The sequence below is a fragment of the Amblyomma mixtum genome, chromosome 10 (assembly GCF_055824585.1).
Source record: "Amblyomma mixtum isolate Tamu chromosome 10, ASM5582458v1, whole genome shotgun sequence".
In the NCBI taxonomy this organism is placed as follows: Eukaryota; Metazoa; Arthropoda; class Arachnida; order Ixodida; family Ixodidae; genus Amblyomma; species Amblyomma mixtum.
In genome coordinates this window covers 66039191-66062401 of record NC_143021.1, presented here as the reverse complement: position 1 = coordinate 66062401, position 23211 = coordinate 66039191, and the positions used below count along the sequence as shown (strand labels likewise).

General features: G+C 46.7%; 1 protein-coding gene across 1 annotated transcript; it reads right to left on the bottom strand.

Annotated features, from left to right (window-relative positions):
• Positions 1 to 6968: 6968 nt before the first annotated feature.
• LOC149325998 (uncharacterized) lies at positions 6969 to 21648 on the bottom strand. Its single transcript, XM_089564085.1, has 2 exons — positions 12487 to 21648; positions 6969 to 11868 (listed from the first exon to the last, which is right to left on the bottom strand). The coding sequence occupies exons 1-2, from the start codon at positions 12502 to 12504 to the stop codon at positions 11413 to 11415; spliced, it is 474 nt and encodes a 157-aa protein (XP_089420211.1). The 5' UTR covers positions 12505 to 21648; the 3' UTR covers positions 6969 to 11412.
• Positions 21649 to 23211: the final 1563 nt, after the last annotated feature.

Here is a 23211-nt window from a genome sequence, read left to right as displayed (position 1 = left end):
ACACCAATCCCGAATCTTGTTAAGGTTGTTTTGGAGAGATAATTGATCTGAATTGTTATTAACTGCTTCATAATTATAACACAATCGTCAGCAAACATGCGAATTGTACAGGACACATGCGAGGGCAAATCATTTATGTATATTAAGAACAAAAGGGGACCTAGTACGGAACCTTGAGGGACGCCAGATGTTACAGGAAGGAAGCTGGAAGTGTGTTCATTTACAAAGACGGACTGAGTGCGGTTAGTTAGGAATTCTTTAATCCATGCAACAACATTAGGATCGATATTAAGGTTAGATAACTTGTACAACAGGCGTTTGGGGGGAACTTTATCGAAAGCTTTTTTAAAATCAAGAAATATAGCGTCAGTTTGCAGGTTAAGATCTAGGTTGGCATGCAAGTCATGAATAAAAAGGGCTAGTTGAGTGTCGCAAGAAAAGCCTTTCAGGAACCCGTGCTGCGCAGGATGAAAAAAATTGTTCGAATCCAAGAAGGCAATGACATGGGAGAATATGACGTGTTCCATTAGCTTGAAAGGCACGCTTGTTGAAGAAATGGGGCGATAATTTAATCGAGAATTTGTGTTACCGGATTTGAAGACTGTACCCACTGGCAGAAGTCCTCCATTGTACTAAATTCTGTGCCCTTCAGCTTCTTGCAGTTCATGAGAATGTTAGCCCTGTTTCTGCCGTTCACAAGCTTAAAAATGACAGGTCGCCACTTGTCTTCAGCCGGTCGACCGGTTCTGTGAACACGCTCAATAACCACATTTGGACATCAAATGGCTGGTGTTCATGTCGTGCTTACCACTCTTCAAAAGCTTTCCAAGCTGTGCAGGCTTGTCGCCGAAGGGCACAAGAAGAAAACTTCCTGTGGGATCAACCACCAGACCAAGTTTGTTCCTTGTGTGACAGGTGTCGTGTATCGCATTCCCCTTAGCTGCGGGCGGATTTATGTGAGCCAGACGGGGAAATGTGTGAACGAAAGGTTGCGCGAACACGCTGCGTCGCTAAGGACGGGTCATGGTTCGAACCTTCCCCTGCACTGAAAAAAATGTACGGTCTGCGAGGGCGGCTGTCTGCCCAACTTGGGTGCGACAAGCATCATCGGGCGCGGAAGAAAAAGAGTGGATAGAGAGATATTGGAGGCCTCGAACATAATCACCGCAGGTAGCGACTCGTGTGCCAGTTCTACACCGGTGTTATTGCTGGAAAAATAACATAAGTTCCTCGGTATCTGATATCCGAAGTGGCAGCGCTTTCATGCAGTTTTCGCCTTTTACATGTGCCGATTGTGTGCTTCGGTCACCCGATTGGTTTAGTTTTTTGTCTTACTTTTTCTCGTGGTTTCTTCCGTATGTTTATCGTACAGCTTCGTCATGTTTTTATTTGAGTTTTTATCTCGTGAGTTGAGTGCTGCTCACGAGTGGAGTCGGATGGTGTGACGCGTTGGAGTCTCGCCGGTCGTCGCTGTGCGAGAACAGTCGCGTTTTGTTAGCTCTCGGCCCCCGTCCAGGCCACTGCGGTATTCATGGAAATCACCAGGCCGAGGAAGCTGCCCGTTCTGCCCACAATGACGGAATCCCTGTGAATATCCTTGTAAGGAGAGCTGACGCAGCGTGTGGGCTTCGTTCCTTGAGGCTGGAGTTCACAGTTCAGCGTGGAACACAGCAGAGTTCTGCAACCGCCGCCTCAGGGCACTGGACCCTGGACTGCGCCTCCGTCTTCCACGTCATGTAGCGCGTCGTGAAGCAACATTACTGTGCCGTCTATGGCTCGACGTTTGCTTTCCGAGTATGCTTCCGGAGTATGCTTGAGTATGCTTTCCGGATCGCGATGGCCGACAGCCCTTGCTGTGTAAACTGTGCCTGTGAAGAGACCATCAGTCATCTCTTGTGTGTGTGCCCAGTCTTTGTGAACCAAAGACATAGGCGGCGCTGTGCTCTGGACCGCCTTGATCCTCGCCCTTTCACAGAGGCCAAGATCCTCGGTCCGTGGCCACAACAGTCGACTGCCATCAAGGCTTACAAGGCACTGTTTTGTTTTTGGAGAGATACTGCCTTGATTGACAGATTGTGACTGTTTCCAGTCCCTTCTGTTTTCCCTCTTTAATCCCCTCATTCCCTTCCCCAGTGCAGGGTAGCCTCTCTGTATCTCTCTCTCTCGGCCCCCGTGCCGATGTTATTCTATACTACGCCCTGTACATAGTGTATAGAACGTTTTTTCTTAATCTTAACGACGCCTGACTCGGAGCCTTCGCTACCGCCAAGAGAGCACTACGGGACCACCTCTGTGGCATAACGGCCCTTAAGCACAAAACCACATTCCCTAAAGTAAGCTATCTCTTCTATAGCGCCAGGCCCCGTCCCCTCCGCCACCGAAGTAGAGGCCTAGCAAGGCGCTACAGTGGAATGTTTATTGCACCCCCCTCCGGCCTCATATAGCCTCGGAGGAAGGCGCGGTAGCGCGCTCGTAACCCGAGGGGGTAAAGCTGAGCGAGCAAAGCGGTCCGCACCAGTAAGTGGCCATCTTGGACGCCATAATACGACACATTATCGTGACGAGCAGTTTTTCTTGTTATGTCAAGCATGGGCAAAGTTTGAATTTGAATCTGGAAAACTACGTCAGATGAAGTAATTATATGCACTCTTAAACGAATATTCAGTTTTTAAACGTATTGTCCCATATTGTCAACATATCGTCAGTTTTTAAACGTATTGTTAGTGGTGACTGTAGTCCGGCGAGCAGGAAAACGGCAAAAATGGCGTCTAAACAAAACTTTTTATTTGGGCTGACTTGCGGCCGCAAAGAACTGAATGAGTCGGCGGCGGCGTAGCAACAAGCGTGCTCAGCGGTCGTCGATCCTATACTCCGTTTCATACATCAGGTTCAACGCTGTCAAAGCTAGCGCTCTTTTTTGCGCAGCCTGCATTCGTGGCAGAAAATAGTGCGTTGCTTGTGGTGAGCGAAAAATAACAAATGCTTTGCCGACAGGCTTCGTGGATAATACATTTGTCATCAGCGGGACAAAAAAACGATGTTATTGCGAGCGAATCGGTCGAGATCTGTTATTTTGTATTTTGAGTTTGTCGTCTTTTTCCATTTCACGTTTTCGCTGTCCCCGCTGGCCGCTGTTAACTCTTTCCGTCCGCCTAATATCTGTGGCATTCGGTTTGCAGCCTTCGGGCTGCGGCCGTGTATCTGTATTTTTCAGCCAGCGTCCGTTCCGGCGGACGCGGTTGTTGCGACGCGCGTCTTTACTCTGTCTTTTATTCTGTCCTCTCATCTTTCAACTGTCTTCTATCTGCACGTGGCAGCGGTTGTGGCTCGGCATGAGCCAGTTGGCAGGCCCGTGCACTTTCCTTTTCATCTTTCTCTCAGTCGCAAACAACCAATCCCTTTCACTTTTGAGAAAATGGCGCACAGCTGAGCGGCCGCGGCCAGCTCTCCTGTACGCATTTTCCCGAAGGTTCGAGCACGCCAAGGAAGTAATTGCGAATGTGTTCTGCCGCACCAGGATCCGTTTTCCGGAGAAGTCTGTTCGAGAAGTACTGAGTGCTGTGAGCGAGGACACCGGAGTATCTCCCCGTAGCGTTGCCAAAATCAAGGCGGAGCGTCTTTGCGGGCCTGTGGCGTCTCCAAAGAAAAGACCTCGCGACGGGAAGTTTTCAAGCTCGCGAATAGTCAAGAATGACAGCTTCACAGTCCATGCCATCCGTCTGAAAGTGCACAGTATGTACGCGAAGAGGGAAGTCCCAACACTGGGCAGTGTGCTAAAGGCTGGCAATGAGGACGACGACCTGCCGAACTTCAACAAAACCACATTGTGGAGGTTGATGAAGGACATCGGATTCACATTTCATAAAAGAAAACGGAATCTTGCACTGATCGAGCGAAGTGACATCATTGCCTGGCGTCGCAGGTACCTGCGGGCGATCAAGGAATTCCGAGGACAGGGCAGGTACGGGTCGTTCCTTGCTTATTTTCTTACGCAGCACGTTTAGACTGGCTTCACATAGAGCTTGGTGTTAGCTTTGCAACCTCGTAGTCGGAACAGTGAGTGTTGCTTCAGGATAACACATTTAGAAGAAATCGTCTTAACCACGTTGCTGCTGTTGACCTTTTGCGTAGTGGTGATTTTTCACGACCAGTTTTGCGCTACGTTTCGGTGGGGCACGTGTCTGAATGGGTCAGATTAAATCGCTAAATCCCAATTGGTGCGGCAAGCAAAAACAGCAAAACTGCCAGAAATGTAGCACTGCAATGGGTAGTGCCATCTCGTCGTCGCCGTAGGAACGAATGGACACGAATGGTACACTGCCAGTTGCTCCGGTGGTGCGAGTTACTGGCGCTACTGCTGCCAACGTTGGCAATTTTTGTTCGCAGTCGCCGAGAGTGAAGAGATTTCAAACGTTGCCGAATTAGTCAAGTACCCATGCAAACATACAGTGAATATAAACTGGCTACCAAATGCCGCCTGGGCGTGAAATATAAGCCCGAACAAGGGAGTAATTAAGCTGAGATAATTATTTTTCTCGAGTGTCTTTGAGCGGCTGTTTGTGAGACAGGGGTCAGCACTGCGTTTGTTGCAGTGCATTGCCTACTTACATGCTTCAGCGTGTTTGTTTACTTACAAGCATTGACTGGTGTACTCGGTTGTTTCGCATTTACAGGTGCATCGTCTACCTAGATGAAACCTGGGTCAACGTAGGGCACACAAAAGAATACGTCTGGCAGGACAAGACTAAAGTAATCTCAGGATGCCTTCCTGAATGGTTTAACAACGGGATTCGCTGCGCCTTCGGGCAAATGGGCCCGTTTGATCCTTGTACATGGTGGTAGCAGTGCTACAGGATTCGTGGAAGACACTGCTGACTTCTTCAGAGCAAAAAAGGGAAACCACGCTGACTACCACTCTGAGATGGATGGCAACTACTTTGAGAAGTGGTTCACCGACAAGTTTTTGCCAAACATTCCGGCCGATAGCATTGTCGTCGTGGACAATGCTCCATATCATAGCGTGGCTCTTGAAAAAGCACCACTGGCTGTTTCCAGAATAAACCATTTCTCGCAAACACTGCGGGGTCAGCATTTTTTATTGTCCTGTCTTTTATTGTTTGCTCTTTCGAAATATTTTTGCCTAGCGTTGTACAACTTTTTCTGCATTATTTCTTGACGCTGCCACAGCTTGGAACTCTTTTTACCTGGCGGCATGAAAATCCTGCCTGAGCAGCTTCTGCTCTTCTAGTTGGGCAGGGAAATCGAGACAAGCTGACTTGCCTCTGTATTGCCTTCATATACATTTGTGCACGACAACAAATCTAACTCTTTAGGCAGTACTATTTTCTCTCACTGTGTGAATCAACACTATGTTCTAAATTTAACACTTAACACGGGAAAACAGGCCATATCGAGGTGGTGTGTGTAAAAATAATTTGACCCGAAAGTTCCAGACGGCTACTTGTTAATAGGGCCACGGCGGAACACTCAGCACTGTACTAATTAATTAAACCCGATGAATGAACGTCATCTTTCGCACAAACCTCTCGCTTGCATCTAAAAAGTATAGTCACAATGCTGCAGAATCGGGAAGAAAACCGCTACTGGTGACCAAAAGCCGGCGCGAGCTCACATTAACGCGGTATGCATCAAATGAACAGATGCATGCAGTTCATTTCAGAACACGCCATAATATTCAAGCGATTCTGAACAAAACGAGTTTTCTCATTCAAGTCACGCGAAGTTCAACTTGCGATGAAAAAAAAAAACGTGCGAAAAAAAAAGTTCCACTATCTGGGATTTCAACCCACGCACGCCCACTGCCTGTCGACTCCCCGGAGCGACGCGTGAGACCACATGGCCACAAAACAGCGCGGAGTCATACTCCTCTCTTTATTTTTTTCTGCGGACTACTTCCGTAGCCTTCACAGCGTTGCACATGATGTATGAAACGGAGTATAATGCCCGCTGCTCTCGGTCGTGCTCAATTTGAAGCTGATGGCGAACTTTCGAGATAAAGCGGGCAAAGTCACTAGAACATTCTGGAACAATGTACAACCGGCTCCGCCTGGATGCGGTCAGTCCAGACAAATCTGGGCCCGATTCTCGATATTCGCCAATCCGCCATGAGCGGTGCGTACCCGTGACGTGTGAATCGGGGCGGTGCGAAAATGCGTAACAGCAGAATAGAATGACGACATTGAAGAATAAAGAAAAAAGTATGACAAAAAAATAAACAGTGTCGTCTGCTACTTGGCGCCAAGTACAAAAAACACCACCGAGTTGCGGCGCGAAGGTGAGTTAGCAAAGTAGCGCCGTAGAGATGGACGGTGAAATGCGTTGCGGCGGCAGTCTCGGCGTACTCGCCGCAAAGTGATGGTGCTGAATGCGACGCTAAATACCCTGTGGCCGGTCGTCACGGAAATAAGAGTTCAGCGGTAATTGTGCTGCATGAAGCGAACGCTTATTGCCCGAAGCCATCGCGTAGCGTGTCGCGTCTCCGTACTTGTGAGATGCGATCAGCGTCACGGGGAGAGGAATTGGCGGAGAAACGGCTGGCTCTCGATCGTAACCTCAAGGCGTCAGTGGCGTTGGAAAGCTTTACCTCACCGTGTCACTTCTTCAGGTGCATAGAACTTAACACTACCCTTGGTTACGTTTGCAAGCGGCCGCGCACGAAACGCGACTGCGAATCGCGTCAAGTGCAACGCTATGAGCGCGTACGTCTTATTATCAAAAGCGTCAAATGCGAAAGCAAAATAGGGAGATATTGTTTCCCGCCAGTACTTAAAGAAAAACAGACACAGCTAAAAGTCCACTGTCAACAGAAGCATGTATTTCACAGTGTTGGCGTTTCACTTAATCTCAATAGGACATGGCACTCATCTTTTGCTTTGTGAAATTAACTAAGCCTGCCTGCAAGCAGACTTCACGGACTTTATGTAAAAGCACCTCACGAATGCATGGCGTAGAGTTGCAGGTACATTATTTTATTCAAATAAAAAAAGGCTCCCAATAATGCTATTTAATTTCAATGTTTGAAAAGGCCCTCAATCTCGTTAATTCTGTCTAACAATGAGCACACAGCACTTACCAAGGGCATATAGGCAGGTACACCACTCGTGTGATGCAAGTACGCACCAAAATGTGAGAGGTGAAACAAAATTTGTCATGCCCATCCCTACAATTCCTTTGCTGTAGGACAACAGTAATGCATCCACAGCAGCACCAGGCAGCTCCTTTCAATGCAGCAAGATTCCTTGTAAGAGGGCAATGTGTGATGTCAAGAGAGGTGAAGTCGGCTGGAAAAAGATATCTTCACATATGCTACTCAACATTGGGGAACGGGACGAATATAGAGGGGAATAATTAAGGTGGAGGGTGATGCCACATCACAAACAGCTAATTCAGTGTGCAAGACACTTGCTTTATTTGCTTCATGCAAGTTATCGGTTTGGTTTATTGGGGTTTAACGTCCCAAAGCGACTCAGGCTATGAGAGACGCCGTTGTGAAGGGCTCCGGAAATTTCGACCACCTGGGGTTCTTTAACGTGCATGCAAGTTATTATCATATCATGCACATACACGCGTATTATCTAGTGCACATGACATATTAACCCTGAACATGGCTTGGGGTCAGGTCAAGGAGCTGAAGGATAATAAAAACAACGGTGAGTTAAGAAGGAAGAACAGCAACACAACAAGAAAAGCACAAGCATGCACAGCAGCAAGATAACACACTAATGGGACAAGAAATGGAAGGCTAACATGGCCCACAGTATTTGAGGGAGGCAGCATCACAGACAAGCAGTGGTATTCTAGCAAAATGTCTATTAATGCAGCATGATAACACTGGATGATGTGGATTGGTTTTGGCAAGCCCTGTGCACTCCACGAGCAATCTACAAGAGGCCTCAGTCATGTTTCTAGCCTGGTGTGCAAGTGCATGACTTTCCCTCTGTGCACACTCCTGACCACATACATATCAGGGCCATTGTTGGTTTTCCTTGAGGGGTGGATCACAATGCCGTGAGGCAACATTTACACCATACACTAATGCTATAAAGACCCTGTGATGCCACTATTGCGCACTGCAGGAGAGTAATGCTCAATGAAATGCGTTCACTCTCAAAGTACCTTCCTTTACTGTGAACTAAAATAGACAACCCTCTATGTACACTCAAAATATGACATCTACAGTTCAGTGAAGGGCACCATACCAGGTGTAGGTGCTGAAATGTCGGCAAATGTCTGAAAGGACACTGAGGACTAATCGAAGTTGCTCTGCAACAGTAGATTACCACATTCCGATAACAAAGGGCCTACCTGTACTGAGAACAAAGCTTGTGTACAGCTCAGAGATTATTTGTTCAAAGAAGCAGTTCAAAATTACCATGGTGAAGTGCGTTGGCAGGAAGGCTATTACAGCCCTTGATTGGTAATAACTTTATTAGTCCCACTTCAGTGGATCAGGTGAGGGTTAGTGAAGGGGTGTTGAAGAGGTCGGCGACGGCCCTCAGGCCACTTTAGGTGACCAGGCACTGTTTGACTGCGGCGACCTTCAAGACCCAGGCCATGATGCAAAGCTGAAGCTCTGCCTGTGAGCTGCGCAGAGAAGCCTCCCATCGCTCCTGTGATTCCACCCCTTGGAAAGGAGGTTTCGGTTTGTTTGGGCAAGCCTGATATGTGCGTTTAAAATCCGCTCTGGTGCTCGAGCATAAGTGACAGGTTGGAGATTTCTCCCCTCTATGTATGTATTACACTCCACTGCATGAAAAAAAACAGAACACTTAAAATGCCTAGTGGTGTGTGCACATGGAGGGTAAATTGTCTTTTTCAGCATGATTAAGGCAGCTTGAAAAATGGTAAGCAAGTCTGACTAAAAGTTTCCACGAGGAGAGTGTTAAATTAATGAACAGAAGCTATTCACCACCAATATAATGATAGAACAGGTTGCAAAATGTTCATGAAATTGTAGTCATTGCAAGTGCCTGTGCATAAAATTTAAGCTCTCTGAAAAATTACCGTCTTGTACAGCTTTGCTGGCTAATTTCTCTTAAAGTTCTAGCAGAAGTATGAAACCAAACCAAGTCAGGTGGAAACAGGCTGCTATTCTTTTTTCACACTATAAGAATAATTTTTTTTCTCACTACCACCAAGTAATATCATTAGTGCTGTATTGTACATCATGGCATCGCAATTAGTGCTAAGAAGTTATTGGGTGCCATGTGCAACCAGAAAAGAAAGGTACAGAAAGCCTGCACACACCACTGTCAAGGATAGAGGCTGCCATTCAGCAGAAAACCCCGTGTTATACAGCCGGCATTGTGTCAAAAAACAAGCTTCACGCGTGGATGTCCGCAGTGAGTCACTGAAAAGAGGATTTGTAATCTGAATCAAACGTCAGCACACGTCTGAAACTACTTCATATTATAAAATAATAGATTTTACGTACAGAAAATTAATAAATTTCTGTCTGCCTTGAAACCCATGACCCCTGGATCGCCAGCCAGGCACGCTACCAACTAGACCGTGTAGGCACATTGACTTTGCTGAGGTACAAAGGGGGGGGGGGGGGAGTAGTGATGTGTGGGTGCTGTTGGCTTAATTTGAAGCCTGGCATTGTAATTACTGCAGTGAACTAGAGATGTGCCAATTAGTGAGAAACTAATTACAATAACATTACGTAGGTGAACTGCAGTGTGGAAGAGTTCAAAGACAAGAATTGGGAACCTGTGTTGAGGCAACTCTGATAAATGTGTGAACACGAATGAAGAACAGTGACTGTGTGTGTGAAGAGAAACCGCTGCAGGGAGCGATAAAGACTGTTGTGTGATACCCATGAATGCTGTGCTTAATTGTGCCCCTACATATTTGGGGAGCGAGACAAGTTGCATTGCCTCTTAGGTGTTGCAATTTGCTTATAAAAATTGAGGTGTCTTTTACATGCAGAGTGAAAAGTTTGTGGAAGCCATTATTGGCAAATTAATTTATTTCCATCACTGAACTTCATACATCCTAGAATTCATTATGCAGCCTAACTGCGAATCATTACCTAGTGCAACAATACACATTGACGAATATGTCTCGTCTACAAAGATAAGAATTTTTTTGGGACAGACTCGTCTTTCATAACCGTTTGACAGTGGTGTACATGCACATTAGTGTTGCCTAGTTTGCAAACTTAAGTAGCCGGCAGTCGTCTTTGCTAAACAGAAAAATGGCAGCACGTACACTGATATGGTCCAGTCACACTAAGGGTTCAGGGAGTGAGCAGGTTGTCTAGGATTTTTCATAAATGACCAAACAGCAACCCCAATTTGCATGAAGCAAAACGCAAGAGAACATGTCAATGAAAATGGGATCTAACAGAGTTTCACTGGGAGGACAGGTGGGCAGTGATCTTCCAATGCATGCATTCAAGGTTGATGGCCCAGCACAGAAAAAGAACACAGACCGCAAATCCTGGAAAGATAAAAAGATCCCAAACCTGGGAAGACCGCCTGAGTAACCCAGAAAGATCAACAAAGTTTACTACTACTACTACGACTATTATGATCCATTTCCAGTTGAATTATTGAACCGGATCATGCCCTTCCAGCTACAAAATGCCATTTGGAGCTTTATTATTGAAACACAAATTACGTCCAGCTGCATAATTTATGCCTCCATTTACCTTCAACTGAATTAATGTACAATTTCTAGGTTTTCGTCACAGGTACAAATTTCAGCTAGAAGATGGGAATGGGTAGACGTGTGAAGACGCTGGCCAGGCCTTGCATTTTCATCTGGGAAAATGACCATGAAACAATTACGTGACTTTTCCTTCAGGAAAAATAGTTCACTGCTGTATAACTACAAGCAGCATGTGAAAGAGGCAGTCGAAAGCAAGCACACAGAGGCAACCAGATGCCATGAGACAAAGCATGTTGCGATCTTAGCACACAAACAGTACCACACAAGGCATGTTGCACCCTGAAGAACAGATGTAAATGACTAGAGACACAGCGACCATGCTGTATGTTGAGGATGTTGTGGACTGCTAGCTCTCAACAAACACCACAGCAAACAGAAAAGCACTGGTGAACGCATGTGCAGTGAACACCCTGGTGCTAGAAGGAAAACATTTTGGTGGCTTCCTGTCTTTCTCTGAACTTAAGCACCAAATAAAATGTGCGTTGTGTACAAGCAGAACACATAGGGAGGCACCACACGAAGGAACGGCACTTCTTCACAATCACAAAAGCATGTGTTGAAGCACGCACTCAGCAAGTTGGCAGACGGTAGGTTGAAAACACTTGGGACACTTCCTGACTCACAAAAAACTGCAGCACCAGACAAAACTGATTTCTACTGTCATGCATACCACCAATATGGTCCAGTTTAATGAAGAACACCAAAATGATGAAGACTTCACCGGCTTCCTAGCAGGATGCCATCAAACTTGAAGCAGAGCAAATGTACACTGATTACTTGTGGCATAGCTACACATGAAAACCGTGGCAGTGAGTGCAATTCCTGCACGCAGCTGCTGATCATGCACTTCCGGTCTGTCAGGCAGAATCCAAATGGTGCTGTGTCCTCCTCCTTGTTGTAGATGTTGGTGCTCCTGCTATTACCACCACTTGCCAGTGGTGTCATGGTCGTGCAGCTGAGTGTGGAAGAATATGTTGGGTTGCACAATGCAAGCTGTGATGACCTTCGCAGAGGACTCTTGATCATGCTGTACCATGGTCTTTGCAGACACCTCAGGAGCCCGGTATGGCCACCCAGCTGGGTAACCAGACCAGCTGGGAGGTGACCAAACATGAATCTGGTATCCTGGCTCCAGAGCACATGAGACCCCATGGTGAGGGTGGTCTGCCACATCTGCATAAGATGCACACCATCACCTGCACACTAATCAATGCTGTGCACTGAAATCTGCCAACGAGCTAGACATTGTGTTAAAAAAATAGTCTAGTTTTACGTACAAATGTAAAATACGCTCACTGTAAAACCAATCATTAGTATCAAAACAAACTGTTTCTATATAGCTAAAGGTACTTGATGGCAGATTTCCCAAACTGATGCACAGAAATAATTACTACAGTCTTTTTATACTCAAGAAAACCGCTACAGAATGCACTGCAAGGAAGGGCACAAGTTTAACTGTTTATGACTACCTTGAGTTTTTAAGTATATGCATGCTTTCGCATTTTGCACCAATCGAAATGGGGCTACCTTGACATTGTGGTCACTGAGAGAAATTCAAAACCACAGAACAACACTGCGTGTCACGCACACCTATCTCCGCTGTCACCTGAAAAGTACAGACATGATTAATTTACATTATTTTCATACGTGGTTCTATTTACACTGTTCTTGCTTGCTGAATAAACTATATATGAATGCAATCAGATATCATTAGCCGTACGCAATCTTACTAAAGGCAAACATGTTATTCCTTAATGCTTGCCACTACACGCACACTAAGCGCGTGCTCACCAGTTTGACGATTTCCATGCGGGCAGCACATCAAGAGAGATTGCACACAAACGGGTCATGGATGGATCCCGCACAGACTTCGTGTGAGCTGGAACCTTCACCGGCAGGAACAACACACCTGTAAATAAAATGTACAAGAGTCATACATGTTTGTTTTTCGCGCGCCCTAAGAGAGATGATTTTTTTTCACCCTCCTACGGTCATTTCCACGGACTGCTGTGTAACTGATGATGTAACACTGTTATGAAAATTTTACCTTGAATAGCAAAATCACTTTTGTGTGCTTCACTAATAATGCTTAAGCCAGGGTATAGTATTCTTTTAGAGTTTCACGCATTTTTTTTCCACACTTAAGGAAACGACGCCTTCCAGCTGATTTCACCTATGCTGCCTTTCACATTCATCAACACCAAAAACAAAGAAATCGACCAACGTACTAGCATGCTAGAATTTGTTTTCTCAACTTGAGCCGTGTGCAAAAACTGAAAACAGTATGATGAAAAAAGCAACGCGACATGCCGAATAAAAATTTCGGATTCGCAGCATGCATGCAAAAGGAATGAGAATGACGCTACACACACACGGATGTCTCGTCGAAAAGCCCGACACAATCCTGGAGTTTGTTGCTCGGCCGCGCGAACACCTGTCGTGTCATCCGCTCATCACGCGCGCAAAGCCCATCCGTTCTGCGACGTTTCACAGCTGGCGATCGCCCCTCAGAGCTCGACAGTTCGGCACTGCTTCTCGCCGCAATGCATCCTTGCATAGCCACCACACTATATGCCTCGTCAGGTGATTGCACAGACGAGCTGTCTAGTCCGAGACAACTCGAAAGCATCGCGGTGACCTCGCAAGTCGCTCACCTTTCCCACTTCTAGGGTTTAACAAACGACGAATGAATGCAAGGAGCAGCAAATCGAAGCGCCGGCACCGCCATTCGAGCAATTTTCGCGCTCCACTAACTGCACGGAGGGATGATTCCTCACTGCGAGCGAAGGGTTTGCAACGGGAGAGCAGTTAGCGCCCCTATGCGGCTGTACGCTTAAGCCTTCACTATTAACGCTCTCAAGGGTTGCTTATTTCAGATGTGCTCTTATAACGCCATACCATTACATTGTGCAATCAAAACAAGACTTTTGTAAGCTTAATTTTGTCTTGAAATAAATACCCGTTAAAGTGCGGCTACCTAACGCCGTATAAATCAACATTTCACTAACTCATTTGCATGATTCGGGTACCTTTCGCCGGGCGAAATGATGGCGGCGAATTTCAGCCATTTTTTGCAATGGCGGCACAACGTAAACGTGATGAAACGTCATTCTGACATCACTCCAACATGTGTGCCTATCACGTGATTTATGCGATATTGTTCCAACCAATCAGATTTTAGGAAGTTGCCATTTCCGGTGTGCAGCTATTTTCTCCAAATCGGCAAGTCGAGCGCAAGCGCTCTCGCGCGGACCACTTGTAGCTTCTTTTCCCTTCACAATCACTTATATGTACCAGCCGGGCCCCAAGAATAGCGCTACGAAAATGCATTTTCAATGCCACGTCAAATCGACGTCACCGCGAAAAGTGCTCGTGTAACCGACCCTGATTGGCACGCCCATTGACGGCGATTGACACTTCTGACAGCCAATCAGAGAGGCAATATGGCGCCGACAGGCGAATGTGAATATCGAGAATCGGGCCCCTGGTCGCGTCTTGTCCCAAACAAAACGGTAAAGCGGCGTACCGGCAGGTTTGAAAAATGAACAAACAAAGACTACAAAGATTCTCGGCGGTATTTTGTAATGTTTCGCACACTGATTATAGTCCTTCGTTTCAATAGCGGACGACTGTGAACAATGTTCACGACTAAACTCTCTTGGAGTTTCGGTTTGAAACTTATGCTTGCGAGCGCTCTTTCGGGTTGCTTAAGAGGCTTAAACTACGGGATAAAGGAATTTAAAGCAAGGAGCCGCATACGACAAAGAGTCACTTGCGCTATCATGCACCCGGATGCCACCTTCTGGCGTTGCATACAAGGCAAAAGCTGGAAAAGGATCGGGCATGTCGCAGCATCTATGAGTAGACTTGCCAAATAATAGACAACTATGTAACGCAAAGCGCATGAACGAAAATCTCCCGCACTCGGAGCTCTTTTCAAAGGCGGATGACACCAAGCGAATCAACTCTGCTGCTGGCATTGGGCTTTCTTAAGGCTATTGCCTCAATCTGCTTGAAGAACACATGGGTGCTACTTAAAAAGGGTGGAGGTGTTCTAGTTTAAATGCGTTTCGTGTAACGTTTTGCAGCACTTGCATGCGTTATGTGAAGGTGACACTAGTTCATGCATTTCTGCCTTCACCTATAGCTGCTGCTCATTCATACCGGGAAACTGCTGTTCAGTCGTTCGTGATGAAGCTGTGAGCGTAGCTCTGGATGAAAAATCGCACTATGAGCTCGTCCCGCGCTAGAAAAGACACGGCACTGTCGTCTTCGGTGAAGGAGAGAGATGAAAAAAAAATGGCAGAAATTGGCCAAGATGTTCCCTAAGGTCGGAGTAGTGGCCCTGCAACATCCGGCTGTGAGAAAAAACACGCTAAGTCCTTCGTTCGGTGTGCCATGTGTGTAGTCTATGAGATCCCCTTTCTTGTGGCAAAGTGTACGTTGGCCAGACTGGGCGTTGTGTTAACGAACATGCCAGGGGACATGAACTAACCTTTGGGAACGCATATCAGACTCATGCATGAATCTACCCGCCCATTGCCGTTCTTGCAAGGATCTAAACGTTCACATCTGTGAGCCACGGCTTGAGAAGATCAAAATTCTGACCAGGAGCAAAAATAGATTAGCTCGGGAAATATCCGAAGCCTTTTTTAGCAGCGCGAGAGGCGACGTGTGTGTCAGCACCGCCTCTGTCTCCCTGCATGCCAGCGAATTCACATTGCTTGAAAATAGAGGACGAAATGCAGTCTGCTCTCTTTATTCTACTATGCTTTTCTTGTTGTTGTCATCTTGAACAACGCTGGCATTTCTGTTGATAACTTTTTAAAGTTACTAGAATTTTACCTGTTCGTCACTTTTATATTTTTATAACAACCAGTATTATCTGCAGCGTAAAGGTATTTGCATCGGTTCCTGTCTTGCATCCATTTTATGTGACATTTTTTTAGCCTCTATTGACCTCTCTTTGGCTCAGACTTTTCAGGGGGGTCCGGTTTTTATAGTTTTTAGACATGTCGATGACTTTTTAATTCTTTTAAGGTCGGGAACCTTTACATCCGTTGACCAGGTTGTTTCACAGGTCTTAACTGCTTTTAATCGATTCAGGAGAGGGTTGCTTTTTCCCCTGTCTTCGTTTTTCGCGCTGTACATAATGTTGAAGGTTGGTTTTTACCCATGAACTTCCTAACAACTTTTTTGGGCTTGAAATTGTTGTTCTACAGGGGCCATGCATGTTATATGTACTCCCCCCGAGCCAACAAAGAGTTACTAATTTATGACTCGGCTCACTCCAAGGTTGTCAAAAGACCGATTGCGTCCATTTGCCTGGGTTCTGCGCTTCGCAAGTCGCGCCCCGACAAAGTGCATGATAGTGTCAATGATCTGGTCTCACGTCTTTTGACAGCAGTCTTCCCTAGACCGGTCATTTCAGCCGTTGCTGAAACCCTGCTGCAGAAACAAAATGGCGGCCAGAAAAGGAGACGTGATCTCCCCTCCATAAGCCGGTGGTGCTTCCTTATGCGCAGCAGCTTTCACACAACCTTACGAAGGTGGCCAGGGGGCACCATGCACCTTTGGTTTTTTCAGCCCACAATAAGCTTTCTAAGCTTTGCTCTCGCTTTTCTGGCGCAAACCACGGGGTCTCTAACAAGAAACGAGGTTTTGCCTACGTCAACTGTGCCGAAGGAGTAGTATACAGAATCCTCCTTTCTTGCGGGGCTTCCTATGTAGGCCGAACTGGCCGTTGCATCAATCAACGGCTACGGGAGCATGCCAAAAATATAGAAAGTAGTGACCGATGCTCTGATCTTATGCGTCATTTATCCTCTTGTGTCAGCACGTGTAAGGCACAACTTGAGGAGACCAGAATGCTGGGCAGGAGCGCCAGTGAAAAAGATGGCGTTTAGCTAGAAGCGTTTCATATCAAAAAGCTATCTGATCGATGTGTGAGCGACACTTCTGTCCACCTATGCGATTGTGAGCGTGCATTTTTTAACTCGTTTCACTGAGAATCGCGACTGCGTGATGTGCCTCCTACTGTTCCGCTTCTGTCTGCTTATGCTCACCTTTTCCATATATATTACTATTTGTAAACAATGAATAAACAGTTGGTAGTAGCCCCCGTCGTCATCGTGCGTGTTTCTTCCTTCCTCCGTCCCTTGTGTCGTTTGAGCCGTTTTCCTTTTTCACAAGATGCAACACCAACTCGCCTGGCAGCATGCTCTCCAGATTTATTCTCTTTTTTAACTATATCTGTGTACGCCGAGAGCAGATGACACGCATGCGACGAGCCGCGGAAGAACACATTTAATGCACTCTCATTATTGCATGAGGTCGTCTCTGGCTTCCATACTGATGCAAGGAACTTATGAAATTGAGTATAGTGAACATTTGCCTGAAACAATAGGACGTTACTGGAAAAAAAAAAAAACAACCTTATCCAGGAGTTCTCAGAGGAAATTGTAGAATCCGGTTAAAAGGATTCCTCATGCTGTCCGGATATCAGTGCGGAAAGAATTGCTGAAATCGGAGGGTGCTCACAAAAGTTATTCAGCTTACAGTATTGAAAACACAAATGTAAAACAAAATCGCCGTTCGCAAGCCCATTTTACTCGCCCAGTGCCGAAAACTGGGTGCCACAAATCAGAACCGCGCCTGGCACACATGCAGCGGAAGCCTGTAAGCAGTTGTTGACTCGCCGAGGCAGCCCGACGCAGCCCAAGCTGACGGCTGCGTAGTTCAGCGTACATGATGCTGACGGGAGCCTTTTCATGGCCCTAAAAAAAGGCCGGATTTTTGGACTCCGGTGAGATTGATCCTCAACTCCTTCCTGTTCTACGAGCACAGTCCAGTGTCGAACATGCCGGTGTCCTTCGAGCTGTTTATGAAAAGTTCTAGAGGGGAGCTCCCCTCCCGCCCCCGTCCTCAGTCTCCTGTTATCTTTTCGTCTCACAATTTGGTGTCCGTCACATGGTTTTTTCTTCCCTGTCTTCTCGGTATCGGCAGTTTGAACAACCGCACTCGCTTGCACGATACTTTTAGGCGAAAAGAAAACGGTCGCCCCTAGCTTGGTTCTTACTAACTTCCTTTCGCTTGTACTGCTTTTCTTTTTCGTTTTTTTCTTGAACTATCAGGTCACAATAATCAGAGACTTTACATTTGAGATCCCTTTCCCGAGTATATAAGAATTAAGTTGAACTGTACATTCAACCAATCAAAAGGGTGCGGCGAATTTGGCTGCCCCCTCCCACCCCCTGTCGAAAATCGCCGCAACGTTTCACCCCTATCGGCACGAAACAATAATTTCTGGAGCAGGTTAAAACATTCAATACTACCACTTATGTTATCACCTTGGGATGAAGACATAACTATGTCTGATGCTATGCATACGGAAATAAACCTGAACCGCATGCTTCATTTGCGAAGCAGGGTTCCTTCAAGCACATGATAGAAACAAGAACCGCTGGCGCTGCCGAAAAGCGCGCTTGGTTGTCGCGTCGTTCCCGGGCTTCAGCCGCGCTGTTGTAGCTCAAGGGCGGGGCCAAGTATATAGTCAGGTTCTTCGGGCGGATCGGGCCCAATAAAAAAAAATTACGGCCAGAGCAGAGCTCTGCAATGCACACACCCGGGCAGAGAATAATCGTAAGCGTGTACTGCAGTACTCGAGATCCCACCTTACGCTAGTGATTGCCAAGAAGCAGAGAGTCTTTGTTTTGAGCAGCAAGCATTGGAACTCTGCGTGTATGAGCCGTGGAAGAGGTGTAGGAAGAGTCATCTACATTTTTAGCAGTGGCAATGCGAAATTCGGTCAAAGGCTCTGACACATCTCGTAATTGCACCCACGAAGGGCCTGCGCCCATGTCGAGGGTGAACTAGTAAGGCGAACAGCAACGAAGGATTGTTGTTCCCGCGCCAGTGGAATCCACTGCTTTGGGCGTCCACGATGTGTTATGCTGCCTCGAGCGCCCGCTGCAGTGAATATTTGCTTCTTTGGCTGTCAACAACATGAAAATTGCTAAGCGGATGCTTTCGTCGCGAAACATGCACTACAAACTGCGCTGTCGTGTCCACCTGCCACTCACATTTATTCGCCACTCATGCCCACTGACATCCACTCACAACCACTCACATCCATCACAACCACTCACACCCCATCGCAGCCATTCACGTCGACTCACATCCACTCATTATTCATGTTAACTCCCCACTCATATGTACTCACACTCACATCCACTCACACTCATGACCACTAAAACTCACATCGACTCGCTCGCATTCACACTCGTCTCCACTCTCTCTCAGGTCCACTCACACTAAAACTCATGACCGCCCACACTCACATCCACTCACTCGCACTCATGCGTGAGTGTGAGTGGGATGGGAGCGAGGCTATATACGAGTGCACTCAGGAGGGGGTGCAGCGACCTGTGTGTGGTTATCGTGTACTTTCTCAACTTTTTCAACCCGTCCCAAATGTCGTTAAGCTGACTTGCCAAAGGTGCTGAATGTTAATATCATTTAGCTTGCCTTTGAGTACGCCTACGAAGCTGGTGGCCCTTTCTATGCCCTCATTTCTGATCGAGATCAAGGTGTGTAGCGCTTGTTATCCGGCCCACCACCCCCGTTGCATGCACTTTTGCCGTGCCTTGCGGCCCGGAAGCATGAGCTTTGTTATGTGACCTTCCTCGCGTGCATGGTGGTGAAACTAATATTCGCTCTTAGAGTAACTGGGAGTCCTCTGATTTGCAAAAGTCGCCATGGCATATAGATGGACACGTTGTGTTTATGCATGAGCTCCTTGCTTTCGACGGAGCCAGCTACCCATGTGCCGGCTCGTCAGACATTTAGTCGGAAATAATGCCGAATCTTCGCGTCGAGTTTTGTTAAGTGAAAACGCATGTGAAATACGGCACCTAATTTTTTTTTCGCAAGTGGTGCGCTCTGACTGCATTTGGAAACCCAACTGTTTAGTACTATAGAAAAATCGGAAATGCAAAACTATATTTCTCATTTCAGCTCTGCCTTCCCTCATGCGTAAATCCTGCTGGAATAGATCTGATGTACTTATGCGGAGTAATTCGCAAAATTAGAAGCCACATAAAGAAGCAAACGTATTCTAGCTTTGACTTATTGAAAAACGCTTAAAGGCAAAAACATGCTTCCAAGGTATTTTCTAAGATTTTGCCATTGTGCTAACTAAAACGCCATCACCTGCGCTTACTTCGAAATAGCATTCGTGACCGTTGCGATTTTCAACAAACAGTATACATTAATGGTAACTGAGCGAAATGTAATCTGTGCCTTTAATTTCATGGTTAAAAAAAATACAATACAATACCTTTTTCTTCATCTAGAATTAACAACTGTTAAGGTCTTCCAGAGAAATTAAAAAAAATCGGAGAGTTTCTTTTTTAGACGTAGTCAACGTTTGCCTTTTTTCGAATTGTTCGAATTTTAGATAATTTCAACGCATAATCAAAAATAATCTGCCTCTTCTAGAAGTACAAATTTTATCCTTTTATAGTAAAAAGAACGGGGAATCCTGAGAAAATGTTTCATACTCATGTTCTTATTTCTTCATGTCGCGCTATAGTCCTGAAAACTGTCCTGATTGGAATGCCTTACTTTTTGAACAACGTTTACTATTTTGTTTTACTGCGAAATTATAGGAGTCAAAAAATATTTTTCAACGCTTCCAACAGAAAAGTCTGCATACAATTACTGAAAAAATAAGCATGTTCCAAAATTTTTATTTAACTGTCTGTGGAGATCCAAACTAGCCATTTTGTGAAATCGCAAAAGCGACGTGTTCCACACGTGTGATACGCGATTTTTTGCCAAGAAAAGCTAAAGCATTTCTTGCAAAACTGAGTGGCGTTCCCTTGTGTTGACACATTTGCCCACTACTTACAAAAGTTCATTCGAAACAAAAAAAGGTGATGGGACCTCCATTACCGTTCTTCCCTGAACACCCGTATATAGCAGGTGTTCGACTAGTAACGTACAGTGGAGTGGTTGCTTTGCCTGCATGCGTTTCGAAACTGCGTGAATTTCTGCACGATGTAGCCAATATTGGCGGAGCCACAGCGGCGAGGGTAATCGCGTTTTCGAAATGTTAAAAACTCATATGGCTATTACTAACGGCCGGCTACAACCTCTAATTTCCACCAGCTGCCTATCAGTAACAATTTAACAGTTAACTATTAGAATTTAACCTCTGTACTAGTAAGCTTGATTCGCCTGTTTTTTTATGCCCGCGCACAGTAAAGAGGTTGTAAAGAGGTTGTCGTCGCCTCAGAAACCCTACTTTTAAAAATTAATGATCGGCTTTCTTGAAACATCTGCCCACAGCTCGGTGGGCGGCTTGCCACAAAGCAGGCTTCAGACAAACACACAGCTCCGCGGAATCCACACTGTGTCGCACCAAAAATGACAACGCTTGTTGCCTGAATCGCGAAATTGAGCAATTGCAACATGGCTCGTGGTACAGCATTACCGTCCGTCGCTCACCGCTTGCATGCATTCTTTGAGGTTAACTCGAAGAATAACTAGATGAATAAGAATGGGGTGGAGCGCATATGGCAGGTTCTTTCAGGCCATGAATCACAGTTTACCAACAAACGCGGGTTAATGACATCCCAGTTGAAGTCAAGAGGAAGAAATGGGCTTGGGCAGGGCATGTAATGCGAAGGCAAGATAACCGCTGGTCCTTAAGGGTAACGGAGTGGATTCCAAGAGAAAGCAAAATTTAGCAGTGGGCGGCAGAAAGTTAGGTGGGCGGATGAGGTTAAGAAATTTGCGGGGATACGGTAACTGCAGTTGGCGAAGGTCAGGGTTAATTGGAGGGAGACATGGGAGAGGCCTTTGCCCTGCAGTGGGTGTTGTGTGGGAACGCCTTCGTCCCCTGCGTTCGCTTTCCCGCAACGCACTAGTTCCCTGTGGTTAGCTCCCCCGCAAAGCACTCCTCTCGGTTCGGTTACTTTTGACTAACAGGGGAGGGCGCTCGCGTCGCAGCGACACCAGCGCCACGGATGGCGTTTTGCTGCGCGCGCGCGGGGGATAGCTGGAGCCTGGGTCTCTTCTGCTCGGCACCGGGATAGCGAGTGGACGTTTCGCTCGCGGCTTCGATCTTCGTCGGCGGGCGACCTCGTGTGGAAACATGTTCCCCTCAGCTCGTCCCGTCCGGTCTCGGAGCTTCCCTTTGCCCTAGCGTGAGCGAACGTTCGCTCGTAACCGTGCTGGTGAGTCGGACATCCTCGATTCCTCAGTGTATTTTGTTGCTAGCTGGCGTTATTGTTGTTATAGCAATAAATGCCTAGTTTGTGTCAGCCAGTGTGTCGTTCCTTTGTTCCCGTAGAGCAAGGCCCGCCGTGGTCGGCGTGCGCTCGGTAGCGCTCGCGACTACGGGGTGGGGTCCGCACGGTTTTGAATTGTGTCAGCCGCGCTTAAGTGGGGAGAACGTGTTTATCTCCCCTATTTTTAACCCCACAGTTGTCAGGCTGATGACGATGATGATGATGATGATGAACCACTCCCTCTCTCGGGCACACCCGCAAGGTACGGCTGCAACGCCCCCACCTTCCATTGTGAACGCCCTGGAAGGAGACGACAAAACACAACGGGCCCGGTACACAAGACTAGCGCGCTTGTCCTGTGTACCTCGTAGTGTTTCATCGTCTCTTTCCTAGCGCAGCGCGCTTATTCCATCAACATGTACTACAAAGTAGCCCTCATTGCTGCCTTGCTTCCACCTTCTATGTCGCGAAAGCCTTACGTTGGACACTGTACATATGGGGTGATTTTTTAGTGCGTCAGCAGCAGAGCTTTGGCTCAGTCGCCTAGCCGTTGTTTGTGAGGTCCCTGTGCATACCGGGTTGTGGCAACCTGTCCTAAGTGGCCTCACCTAGGTCACCTCACGCTGTGACGTAATCACAAGCTGCCCACTGGATCCTGAGCAAGTTGCCCAGCAGTTCAATGGCGTCCAGGGTTAATTGGAGAGACATGGGAGAGGCCTTTGCCCTGCAGGGGGCGTAGTCAGGCTGATGATGATGATGATGACAAGCCCCATCGGCGGTAGCACCTGCCATCGCAGGGCGTGTCGCTTAACTGCTGCACCTCTGTGCCAGTAGAAGGATGGGGACTCCCAGGGAACTGTTAATGTGGAGTAGCGAACGATCGATTCCGCATATACGAGTATTAATCTATTACTGCTGTCGTTAAGGTGTGCCCTCCATGAAACCAAAATACAGAAACGGAAGCGAAAACCGAAGAGCTAGCGCACCTAATTTCGCATTCGGTCTAACCACCCTAAATGAAAGCAAATCGAAACTTACCGGATCCTTCAATTCGCCGAAGAATTTCCCGTCTATGCCTATTCCACAAAATCTACCATTCAAACCATCATCTCAGAGATACGTTGCTTGTACCACCATCTTACATTTCATCCCGCAGCGACCACCAGTTAAAAGTTGGCGCACCCAGCAGTCGCCCCAACTTACACTTCGCCTCTTTTATCCC